The following is a 13,106-nucleotide window of genomic DNA, read 5'->3' as shown; positions in this document are numbered from 1 at the left end:
TCTCATTATGCCTGCCGTCCAGTTTTTAAACACAGCAGATAGGCTCCAGGTATTCTTGGACGCCTTGTCGGTGATCTCTTGAATAGGAGGATAGGAGACTAAATTGCTGTATCATCCACGTAAGTGGTAATGGGATGTATCAGAAAAGCTGTAAATGGTAAATATGGTGGACTGAGAGTGAACCCCCTGAATCAGCGATCAGTTATTGACTTTTTTGTAAATGAGACAACACCATGATTTTTCGTTCATGGAATGTACTTTCTCAAAATAAACAGAACTGCAGCCTTCCTGGTGGGGTCATATTCATAGGAACTAGAGGAAGCAGTGTTATTAAAAAAGAAGGTATATGGTCTTTGAAATTGATTTGATAGCTTTGTACAGTTTAGGGTCTCCAGCAGAAAAAAAATGGGATGATAGATGAATTACTATCACAGCAGTCAAATTTTTCAAAAATATAAATTGTTTTACACGCAGATCAAAAGAAAATGTATAAACCAGATTTAAACAAAAAATTAAATTTTTTATAAGGCGAAAGTTCAACGGCCAAAATATTCACCAAAGTTAATATTCATAAAGAAATTTGACCATTTATATTGGAAAGTCGACTACCGAGGATTTCAAATGCAGGATTTTGTTTTACGGGAGTATTTCAACTACGAGGGTATACAAACCCTCGGGGGGCCGCTGGATTCGAACCCGGGACCTTTACGTTGACGTTACAGTGACGAGCGCCTTATCAACGCCTAAACCGTTGCCGGTACCGACGTCCTTTAAAAAAAAACAGGATTGAATTTGAAATGAAGGAAAATTAACGCAGCTTGGCACAAAGAAAAAACCTCGTCGCTTCCCGATATGGCGGCGCATTCTGCACGTCACACTGGTGATTTATATCTTCTTTGTTTTAGTCTAAAATTTATAGTAGTGCCTTGGCATTTTTCTTTCAAAGACATTTTCTTCTTATATGGTGTAGGTTTTCAAGAAAAAAAAAAAGGTCCTAAGTAGAAGGTCTGTTTTCCCTCTATATATATTGACTTATACTGAAAATGTCCCTGTACATGACAGTATATATTATAAATTTAAAACCGCAAATGGTACAAATCGATCGTACAATGAACGAGGAATAACTTAATTTTATTTTTAGCTCGACTCCGTGCAAGCCAGGATTTTCTCAAAATAGAAACTTCCTCTGAAACCAAATTAGTATTATGCCAAGACCAATCAGAAAGGGAGCCTTTACCTGACAGACGAAATTATCTAAATTATAAGTCGACGGTGTTCTATCTTTTACAGGAAGGTCAATTTTAAACCTAGTGCTACGAGTCGACACGTACTTTCAACTTTTTGTTATTCTATTTTTATTTTTATTCTCTCCTTGCACGACCTAAGGCTTTTGTTTGACAACCCCAGTTGGATGAAAAATTTCAATTTAAAATTTCAGAGAAATCAATAAATAGTTTACTAAGCTTCAACCACTTTGTAATTTGGCCTATCTATGCTCTCTGGGTTGACCATGTCTATATCATGGTTTTTTGAGGCTTGAGAGCAACCGAATATTTTCTTGTATTTTACAGCCTGCTCCCTTTAAGATTACAGGATTTTACAATTATAAAATATTTTAAATAGTACTGACAGGCAAAAAATTCCACCCACTTGTAATATAACTTCATTTGTATATATTTTTATATATTAATCAAAGTTGCACGTTTTATAACGTTTAATAATTGAGTCTTTGTCTACAAAAGTAAAACAAAATGTAAATTGATAAGGAAAATGAAAAATAAAAAATTTAAAAAAAGACGAACAGATAAAATTTGTTTATTAAACTTTTAATTAACATTTCAGTATCGCGTATTTCCTCCTCTTGCCTTAATTACACCTCGAAGACACCTCGGCATACTTTCTACCACTCTGCAAATATCTCATTTCTGGAGGTTAGCCCATTCTTCACGAAGAACATTTCAAGATCGTGGAGCGCATCAGGAAGTGATGGACGTGTTCTTATTCGTCTTTTGAGGTTATCCCATAAATGTTCGATGAGAATCAAGTCTGTAGAGCTGGCTGACCAGGTTAAGACCCTGATGTTATGCTGTTGAAGGTACATTTGCACTATGCGAGCGACATGTGGACGGGCATTATCGTGCTTTAGAATAGGAGTGTCGCTGATTTAATCGAGGATAGGCAACGCATGTTGTTCCAAAATATCATCGACATAGCGATTGGCCATCAAAGACCCTCCACGGATAACAACCAACTCTGTGCGATTCTCCATTGAAATTACCGCCCACACCATCACTGAGCTACGTTAAAAAAGCTGGCTCTGGGAAAAATTGCAGGCTTCGTACCGGTCATTTCGCCTTCGCACTCTTTCAAGCCCATCTGAAGATCGTACACCAAATCTACACTCATGTGTAGAAAATACAGCAGACCAATCGTCCAAAGACCAATGGTTGTGTTCTTCTCGAGCAAATGCGAGCCGTGCAACTCTGGTCAATTCTGGTCCTTTTCTGGGTCGAAAAGCCATCAGTACATACTGATTTAATCGTCTTCGAGCAGACATTTGGACACCTCGAACTTCCTGGAGCTGATGAATCGCTTGAACAACAGTAAGGTGCCGGTTTCGCACAATTTTCAAAGTCAAAAACGGTCATCCTGTGTTTCTGTTACCCTAAGGCGTCCAGAACCGGGCCTTTTATGGTAGGACCCAGTTTCTCGAAAACGTCTAACCGCGCCTCGCAGAGGTTCGGAGGGAACCCCGATGGCAATAGCCGCAGACCTGATGGAATGTCCATCATTAATAAGTGCCACATCACGTACAACATCCTCAGCACTAAGTGGCACTTTTAAGTTTAAAAATTGAAATAAAGAAAACAAAGATGAAGCTAAACATTTTAATGCTTCAGAATTCAAATGAGACTGGATAAACATTATAAATTTCCGCAAAAAGTAAACATTGAAAAATCTTTATCCATGTTTTGGATTAAGGATTAAGTATGTTTACCTCTAATTGATATTCCCTATTTAAAACATAGCATAAACAAATATTGATTGGTAAAACAATGAGGCAAATTAAGGGCAGAATTTTCTTTTATAGAGAAAATGAAAAAAATAGATTGGATAAAATTTTTTGGCTGTCAGTGTGTCAGTTAATAGTAATATTAGTTTTAAATAACAACTACAATTTTTTCACTTCGCTTTTTAACTGGCAATTATGATTACAATTTATCTATCTATTTATTTATTTTATTTTTTACCTAACTTATTGAATTTTTTCAAAGTCTATATTATTAATAAATTTACAAAAATCTTTATGTTGATCTTTAAATAATTCCTGAATTGTTGTAGGCCAGGTTCCCCCTTGAGTTATTATTGATCTTATGTCTCGAAGATTCGTGCAGTTCGCAGTGCAGTATGACGTGCTTCCAAGTGTGAGATTATGATGTCCTGCAGTTGCATAATTCAATAACCTTCAGTTTAATCCTGTAGAGATATCCCTTGTGTCTACCGTGGTTGCTCAGTACTTGGGTCAGCTTAGGAGTACGGAATGTCTTGTGTTTTCCTCGATACAACCGTCGGAAAAAATGTTTTCGCCCATTTGCCTTCTTGCAGCACTCCATGTATTTTTTGATCAATCAGCCTTCAGCTTGTACCTCGTCTCAAGGCTTGTGATCGGTTCATTTTCGACTTCAACGTGAGGAGAAAGTCCTGGGCTGCCTCTTTAGCCGACCTATCTGCCTCTTCGTTTCCGTGAATCCCCTGATAAACCTTGGCCCACGAAATGCCCAACCTCCATCCCCTATGAGCAGATACCTCGTACAGTTTTTGGCGTGTTCTTTCCGAAACAGTCAAATTGATACTACTACTTGTCTATCTGCCTATCTGATATTTTTTGGCTGTTCTCGTTTCTAGCCATTCAAGAGCTCAATAGCACGTGACTCTGCCTGGTTATTTGACATACATCAGCCAACTTGATTTTTCGTTCACATATAAGATTACCCGTACTTCTGGAAGACGATTAAGGCGCAACCCACCTTATTATTCAACTTGCTTCTATCTGTAAATATGGTATTCTGTGGAGTATAACCCTCTTGAAGATCTAGCGTATATGCTGCTGCAGGGTGTGACCATTTCTCTAACGGTAGAAGATGGCCATAAACGTTTTCACTATCGCTCCTTTTTCTATCAACTACAAGTTCATGGTGAATTTCTACGAACTGTTTCATATATAACTCTATCGGGGACTCTCTCGCAATCATACATACAAAGAGGTAAATGGTCTGGGGACCCTAAGTTACCCTTAAGAGCATATTACAATTGTACTCGACGAATTTTTTTACCCGTTTTAACCGCCTGACCACAAACTTGATCTCCATAAATTAAAATTGGGGCACTAGCTCCTTTATTGATGCTTCTGGCTGCAGCACAGCCTAAACCCCAGTATACCCTTGCTAATCTGGTTAAAATGCTGGTTATTTTTTCTGCTCTGTCACTTGGTGGTCCCATTTCAGCTTTTTATTGATTATGATGCCAGAGTATTTTAGGGTTTCGACTTGTTGGAGTTTTTCACCTTTTAGGTAAATGTTAAAATTCCATGGTTGACACGTATTTGAAATGTGTGGTGATTAGTGACCGTTAATCGATAATTATTCAGAAATTGTGAGATGCGATCTGGTGTGATGTAGGCCATAAGAATGGCACAATTACACAGAAGACAAACACTGAGCCTTGAAGATGATCTCAATAAAGATCGAAACGTTGGCACGATAAAGAAAATGTTTTTCAGAAACCTACATCACACCAGACCGCATCTCACGATTTCTGAATAATTACTTATTTGAAATATGTATTATTTGTGATTTTCCGGGATTTCAATTTATTCATAGTTGACCATTCCTTTGGACGAACTTTATATGTTCGTTTTGCCTAATGTACTGGACTTTAGAAAACAACTGAAATGTACTAATAGATGCAACACACGAATACTTCGGACCTTCTTTCTTAAGGTATATACTTTCATTTGCCAAAGACTCAAGTGCAAACTCATCCTCTGCCAAAATTATAAGTAGTAAATCGCTCGCATAGGCAATTACAACAACACCGGGAGGAACACGCATTTACAGCAGAGAGAGGGACAGGATGTTTCAGAAAACTGTCATATTTATAAGATATTTTCATTAAAATGAATGAGATGAGCCTTTCTTTGCATGGGAAGGGTATCACAACTTTCAATGCTAACACAAAGTTCGCCTTCAAAAGAAATATCCAGGGTTGAATATGTTGTGAAGGAAGAGGTGGTGTTTTCCTTTGTTAAATTATTTTTTAAAAAGAAATCAAACTGCAGCTTGCGTTGATTGATGAAATAATGTAAACACCTTTGATGTTTGGAGATGTCCTATGAGCTCTACTTCTTCCCAACAGCTCAAGATACGACACTGCAAGACCATGATGGGTGGTCAAACCGTTTTCAATTTAGATAAAGCCATTCCTTGGCCAATTTTTTTTAGAGAATTTGTATCAAATGTGAGAATATAACATCAACTTTTTTTATATATTCTCTATTCCAGCATTAAAACCTAACATTAAACGAAAAAACTTGTAAAAAGTAATTAATTTAATTATTAATTTATAGTCACATGAAAACTTTTTTAGAGGCAAAATTTGATCATTAATTCATTTTTCTTCCCACAGGACGGACATACAATGACTTGAACCAATACCCAGTATTCCCTTGGGTTCTGACTAATTATGAAGCAAAGGATCTTGATCTAAGTTTACCTGCAAATTACAGAGATCTTTCAAAGGTCGGTTGGAAAAATCAATGTGTCAAAAAATTGATGTTTATTGATGATGATTGAAAAATCAATGTATTTGTCTTTGACTGAATTTAATTGTTAAATTTCAGCCGATTGGTGCTCTCAATCCAAGCCGAAAAGCTTATTTCGAAGAACGGTATAACAGCTGGGAACATGACAGCATTCCTCCTTTTCATTATGGCACGCATTATTCCACAGCTGCGTTTGTTTTAAATTGGATGATTCGAGTTGTGAGTAGCCAAGAAATAAACTATATTTATTAACACCTTTACAATTTTTTGTTTTTTGGCCTGTAGGAACCATTCACTACCATGTTTCTCGCTCTTCAAGGTGGTAAATTTGACCACCCTAACAGGCTTTTCTCTTCTATCTCATTATCTTGGAAAAACTGCCAGAGGGACACATCAGATGTTAAGGTTCGTAAAAATTAATGAAAAATACAATTTTTGAAAATAATCGTCCAATTTGATTATTGCAGGAGTTAATTCCAGAGTTGTTCTTTTTGCCGGAAATGCTCGTCAATTCAAACGATTATAAGCTTGGCCAACAAGACGATGGTACATCTGTAGGCAATGTTGAACTCCCACCCTGGGCTTCGACACCTGAGGAATTTATAAGAATAAATCGAATGGTCTGAAATTATTTTATAATTTTTTTTCTAGTTATTATTATTAATAAATTTATTCTTTCATTACTTAAGGCGTTGGAATCAGAATTTGTGTCCTGCCAGTTACACCAATGGATTGATTTAATATTTGGTTACAAACAACGAGGTAAACTTCATTCAGTTTTACGCTGTCCTTGTGTTTTAATCATTGAATACTGAAAAGTAAATTGAATTAAAAATCGTTTGGAGTAAAAATTCTTTTATATTAGGTCCTGAAGCAGTGCGAGCGACAAATGTTTTCTATTATTTAACTTACGAAGGAAGCATTGACATGGATGGTATAACAGATCCGTTAATGAGAGAAGCAATAGAGAACCAAATCCGTAATTTCGGTCAAACGCCTTCTCAATTATTGATGGAACCACATCCACCAAGAAGTTCTGCTATGCACATGGTTTGTAATATTTCTGATTATTTAATTAACAACATTTCTATTTATATAGGATAAGATGTTTACAACACATAATACCAAGAGGATAATGCGTCAGTTCATAAAGAAAAAGTGTCTTTAAAATTTCACTGTAAATTATAAAATATTTTCTTTCTCATGGCTTCAAAACGCACAATTCATGGGTAGTTATTGTATGAATTTAACCTTGTACTAGAGTGGCTGATGCTGCTTGTAAAATTTGCATTGCATTTGGAGATGAAACGATAAATGAGTGCACTGCTCAAAATTTGCTTCTGGGAATGAGGGGAGTGAAGATATGTCTGGTAGCATATTCCAGACATCCAAAAGTGATCCTGTTCAAAGTCTAAGTATATTTTCACCCAAAACACATGAAAATCAACAGCTATTTTAATCTGTTGTGAAGAGATGTCAATCCAGATGGCACCGGTGAAAAACACCAACTAGAATCTTTTGTGAGATCTAGAAGACATGTTGATCTAGATGACACCGGTGAAAAACAACAGCTAGAATCTGTTGTGAGATCTAGAAGACATGTTGATCTAGATGACACCGGTGAAAAACAACAGCTAAAATCTGTTGTGAGATCTATAAGACGTGTTGATCTAGGTGATACCGGTGAAAAACAACAGCTAGAATCTGTTGTGAGATCTAGAAGACAATGTTGATCTAGATGACACCGGTGAAAAACAACAGCTAGAATCTGTTGTGAGATCTAGAAAACATGTTGATCTAGATGACACCGGTGAAAAACAACAGCTACAATCTGTTGTGAGATCTAGAAAACATGTTGATCTAGATGACACCGGTGAAAAACAACAGCTAGACCTTTGGTGAGAACTAGAAGATATGTCGATCCAGAAGGCATCGGTAAAAAACAATGACTAGAATGTGCCATAAGAACTATACAGTACTGTTGAAACCAACTGCTGCCACCATATTTACCTAAAATCCTAGCTTTTTTTAAAGGTTAAATGTAACTGTAATGTACTATTTTTCTCATCCGCTAAGAGGATGTCTTCATTCATAGTCTATTGTGGTATTTATTTATCTGCATACATACTTATGACAACAAGCTTTAGTGTCTAAGCACTTACCTTAATTGCTTTCATGGCACAAAATAGACTTTTTTAACCATATTATCACACACGAGGAAAAATGATCCTGTACAGTAACACCAGGTCACACCTTTGGCTTTCACCAAATATTCACCAATAAAAAAAGGTGATGCTTTGTGTTTGGTGGATTATAGCAGGCATTGAGTACTAAAAACTCTTGCTGTGTGGCCAAACATCACAACAGAAATCTACTCAACTTAACTGTAGTATCTCTTGCCATGGCCCAGAAACAAACTGCTGTTGTAAACAGAAAGATAATGAAGTTGGTTGGGAAGTCCTACCACATCCTAGAAACATTTGGGCAATTAGCGGTTTGATAATCAATAAATTTTTAGGGACTTATTTTTCTACAATGTTAAGTTCAAAAATCTTATTTAAAATATTGACATGTTTTTATTGCGCATTTTAGAGCCCGATGATGTTTTCGGCTGTGCCAGATGATGTTTGTATGACAATGAAATTCCCATCCAATTCTGCAATTTGTCATATCTCAGCAAACACTTATCCTCAGTTACCACTTCCATCAGTTGTCACTGTGACCGCCAACTACCAATTTGCAGTCAACAGATGGAACTCTAACTATGTTGGTAAGTAAAAATTTTCCAATTATTTTTCATGATCTATGATAATTTGTTGAATCAAAACGCAATTAATTATTCTTCACTGTCATAATTTTTTTAAAACTTTTACTGGGTCCATCTAGCTTTGTACCATCTTCAGTGAGGATCTGATGATTGATCATTCTAGGTCCTCACTGACTAAACAATTCAATGTCAGTTTGACAAAAAGATCCATTTCCTCTTTTCTTTATTGGTAAACTCCTAATATGATAGTTGTATAAGTATATAACTGTTTGATTATTTATTTATTAAAGTAATTAATTTATAATACTGTCTGTTTGATTTGTAGCCTCTGTTCAACCGCCAAGTTATGCTGAAGCCCCCCAAAACCAAGCATCTAATTTACCACTGTCAATGGACCCTTTGTTATGTACGTGTAAAGATTTATCAAAACCCTGTTTTTAACTTATAAATCCATAAATATTGATTTTTGCATAGTTCAAAATGCGAGCAATGTTAACATGGCCATGCGGCGCCATTTGGGGGACAACTTCAGCCAAAAACTCAAGATCAGGTCGAATTGCTTCGTTACCACTGTGGACAGCCGTTTCTTAGTCGCGTGCGGTTTTTGGGATAACAGCTTCAGAGTGTTTTCAACAGAAACAGGTAAATCTTACCCGATTTAAGTAATATGTACAAAAAGTTTGCAGTTTTACTCATAATTTATTACTTTAGAAATATTTTAGCCTAACTTGATCTTGTCTGATATCCTGGTGGTCTGTAACTGGCGTTTCACCATCTTCATCCGTTTGTGTGATATTTAACACAGATCAACCACTGAGAAAAGCAAAAAAGCCAAAGCAAATCTTAAAAAATAAGAAAAAGTCAGAATAGGCCCACCAGGACAATTAAAGACAATTTAAATAATTAACTAAATGTGCATTTATTTGGAACCAAAACATTAAGTATTAACAATTCTTGGAATTTTTGTTTTAGCCAAAATTGTTCAAATTGTTTTTGGCCATTATGGAGTTGTCACATGCTTGTCAAGATCTGAGTGCAATATAACATCAGATTGTTACATCGCATCTGGTTCTGCCGACTGTACTGTCCTTCTGTGGCATTGGAATGCAAGATCTCAAACCATAGTTGGTGAAGGTGATATACCAACACCACGAGCGACACTTACTGGCCATGAACAACCGGTGACAGCTGTTGTCATTTCTGCCGAACTGGGGCTTGTCGTATCTGCGTCAGTTAGTAAGTTTAGAAAGATTATTCTCATGTATTCTACCTTTTGTACACAACTTATTCTTTATTTACATAGTGACTTTTATTTATTTATTAAGAATTAATTGTCATGCCAATTCAATATCAGTAATTGTATGTATATTTATTTTTTAGATGGACCAGTTTTAGTCCATACAACTTTTGGTGATTTGTTGAGATGTTTTGATGCGCCTGAAGGCTTTGTCAGCCCTGAAAGTATAACTATGGCCCGAGAAGGTGTAATCGTAGTAAACTATGAAAAAGGTAACATTGCTGCATTTACAAGCAATGGGAAAAGGCTAAAATACGAAATGCATGATGATAATCTTCAGGTACATTTCCATTATTTTGTTTTCGTATTTATTTAATTGGACTAGTTTCATATTGTTCATTTTTTTTCAGTGTTTATTGTTGAGCAGAGATGGTGAATATTTGATGACTGGTGGCGACAAAGGTGTCGTAGAAGTATGGAGGACATTTAATCTTACTCTGCTATATGCGTTCCCAGCGTGCGATAGCACAGTTCGTTCTCTTGCTTTGACACATGATCAGAAGTAAGTATAAAACTAACATTTACTTTAACAGACCAGCTCAATAGCATAAGTTCCCAGTAATGCAAATTTGATAAGGAATTAGGGCAGACTGGGAGAAAGACATCCCAGTTAATGCCTGTGATATACGACTAGTAGAACCTGCAATCGTGGGTTCGATTTTCAGGTAAATAGTTCATTAAAGAATCATCACAGAACTACTAACGTGTGTTACAACAAAAATTATAGTAAGACTGTGGACAGGACAGGCTTTTTCCTTACATGGTCTGTCGTAATTAATTGTTTCCTTTAGACATAGTATGCATTAGTCATCTGTTAGAGACTAGAATTTTTTTAATGTGGTACTTCATTGAAGTGTCTTGTAAAAGTACCTGTTAGGATTTTTAGTATCTTTGGATTGATTAGTCCCTTTCTCTTTGGTTTTTGCAAGTGTGTTTCTTTGGTTCGTTGCCATAGAAAATAATATTAGAGGATGAACCATGCCACGATCTCTAAAGAAATGGCCTGGCACATGTTCCCAGTGTCTGGTGCATTATTTTCCTAATTCTATCCTAACCCATCCCAAACTGTAAACTTTCATAACTTTGTTTTAACCTAACCTGTCCCAAACTCTAACCTACCCTGCCCCTAATTCTAAACTTCCCTAACTCTAACCTAGCCTGTTCTAACTTAAACTAACCTAACACATCCTTAACTTAACTAACCTGTCTCCAATTCTAAATTTTCTTAATTCTAACCTAAGCTAAATTCTAACTAGCTAAATTGAATGTAACACGTCTTAAACTTAACGTACCCTGACCTGTCCCTAACTCTAACATACCCTGCCCCTAATTCTAAACTTCCCTAACTCTAACCTAACCTGTTCTAACTTAAACTAACCTAACTAACCGTCTCCAATTCTAAATTTTCTTAATTCTAACCTAAGCTTAATTTCTAACTAGCTAAATTTAACGTAACACATCTTAAATCCCTACCTCTAATCTAAACACATCAGTTCTTCTTACTCATACCATAAAAACCATTTGGGCCAATGTATGTATGAACAATTTTTACAGACCTTTTCCTACTTTTTCATAATTACCGAAGTCGTTGTAAAGACAAAAAGTTGTAATGGAAGATGCTGAGTTAGCGTTAGCATTAGCCTCATATAAATTTGTTTGATTAATATTGCTTTATTAATTGTCAGGTTCCTACTTGCCGGACTAGCTGCAGGCTCAATTGTGATGTTTCACATTGACTTCAACAGGTGGCATCATGAGTTTCAACAAAGATATTAGTCAAGGCTCCAACTTCTTAAAAGAATTTTCCATTGCAAATGTACTTATTGACTTTAAAATGCAGATTAAATTAGTAATTATTAAATTAAAAAAAAAAACAACTACTGTTTTCTTGTTTTACTGGCTACTTATTAATTTATTATATAATGTCAGAGCGTATTTAAACTAAATAATATGTTAATTGTAGGTGTGTTAGTATTAATGCAAATTGTAATGAAATAATTGGTTTTTAAATTTATTTATTGTTTTAAAATTGAGAAATAAAAATATTGCTCTTTTAAAATCCTTAAAGATTAAAAAAAGGAAAAGGATAAATGAGTTTAACATAAATGACTTTAAATCTTTTTATTGTTCGTGTTTATTTACTTGTAGTGTGTCTAAAAATATGAAATTATTCAAACCCTTAAGCAATTTCTTACAGTGCTGCTAGCATTTATTACTAGTGACATATTGGGTTGATGGTTAAGCTGTAAAAGCAATTCCATGGAGGTCATATTATTTTTTTGTAAAATATAGTATATTAATGATATGCTGTTACGTCTAAATACGACGTATCAATATCATTGAGTGTCAAAATTAATATTATTTAACTTGATTGTTTAGCACAACGTACACTATGTCTCACAACCCAAAAGAAAAAACCTGTATAACTGGAAAGTATAAAACAATTTTGTGCAAAAAAAAAAGAAAGAATAGTTTACAATTGTCAAGTGAATTGATTAAAACTATAAATAATTAAGCTAGAAATAGATTTAATTTCTCAAAAAAAAAAAATGTAAGAATGATGAGAAGACGGAATAACGTCAAAATATCTGTGCCAAAGTTTTAGATCACTATTTGTTAAGTAGGTTTCAAACTGGCCTTTGTATATTCTCGATCCCTCCAAATGAATTGTACAATACAGTAACTAAGATTTATCCTGATACCAGATGTATGTAAATATAAATCACACTTGTATAATCTCCAGGTTGAACAATCTAGAAATTGTGATATTTTGCGAAGACATAATGTTTGATAATATTTTAAAATTTAATAGAATAAAAAGGATTTAAACTTTGAAATCGGTTGCATTATTATTAAGGGGAATAATGCATTTCTTTTGTTGTTGCAACATTTTAAAATACACATATTCCACACAAATTTGTTTTTATTAATTCCTCTTTATGTCGTGTAAACATAAGTACAACTGCCTGTCAAAAATACCATAACCAATAAATCTCGATATTTACATTTTACTGATTTATACATTTATATATATACACACACTTCTCGTCGACTTGCGGGTAATTCCAGGTTTTGAGTAATTTACAATAAATTGCCAGCAGGACTCGAGAATTACCCACCCCTGGCTGTTGGCAGTCCAGGGTCAGACCTAGGTCTTATAACCTAAGTGCTATCAACACCTGGGCCATAAAGTCCCCAACGCAATCAGTCCCTTTCAAACC

At 35.2% G+C, this 13,106-nt stretch overlaps 1 protein-coding gene across 4 annotated transcripts in view; it reads left to right on the top strand.

Moving 5' to 3' along the window:
• LOC106667160 (neurobeachin) overlaps nt 1-12,801 on the top strand; it is a 243,309-nt gene extending 230,508 nt beyond the window's left edge. For all 4 annotated transcript variants that reach the window (XM_014394896.2, XM_014394899.2, XM_014394897.2 and 1 more), the window contains 13 exons: nt 5,686-5,798; nt 5,900-6,040; nt 6,107-6,226; nt 6,289-6,441; nt 6,511-6,583; nt 6,687-6,871; nt 8,414-8,591; nt 8,914-8,994; nt 9,063-9,230; nt 9,561-9,824; nt 9,969-10,165; nt 10,236-10,387; nt 11,571-12,801. In XM_014394896.2, the coding sequence (XP_014250382.1) occupies nt 5,686-5,798; nt 5,900-6,040; nt 6,107-6,226; nt 6,289-6,441; nt 6,511-6,583; nt 6,687-6,871; nt 8,414-8,591; nt 8,914-8,994; nt 9,063-9,230; nt 9,561-9,824; nt 9,969-10,165; nt 10,236-10,387; nt 11,571-11,661 (1,916 nt within the window). In that variant the 3' untranslated portion in view covers nt 11,662-12,801. The remainder of the gene's footprint in view (nt 1-5,685; nt 5,799-5,899; nt 6,041-6,106; nt 6,227-6,288; nt 6,442-6,510; nt 6,584-6,686; nt 6,872-8,413; nt 8,592-8,913; nt 8,995-9,062; nt 9,231-9,560; nt 9,825-9,968; nt 10,166-10,235; nt 10,388-11,570) is intronic.
• Nucleotides 12,802-13,106: the final 305 nt, after the last annotated feature.

The sequence above is a fragment of the Cimex lectularius genome, unplaced genomic scaffold (assembly GCF_000648675.2).
Source record: "Cimex lectularius strain Harlan isolate CLEC.00 unplaced genomic scaffold, Clec_2.1 scaffold118, whole genome shotgun sequence".
NCBI classification, from domain to species: Eukaryota; Metazoa; Arthropoda; class Insecta; order Hemiptera; family Cimicidae; genus Cimex; species Cimex lectularius.
Note: the sequence above shows the minus strand (reverse complement) of the source record. Positions and strands in the feature narration are given on the sequence as shown.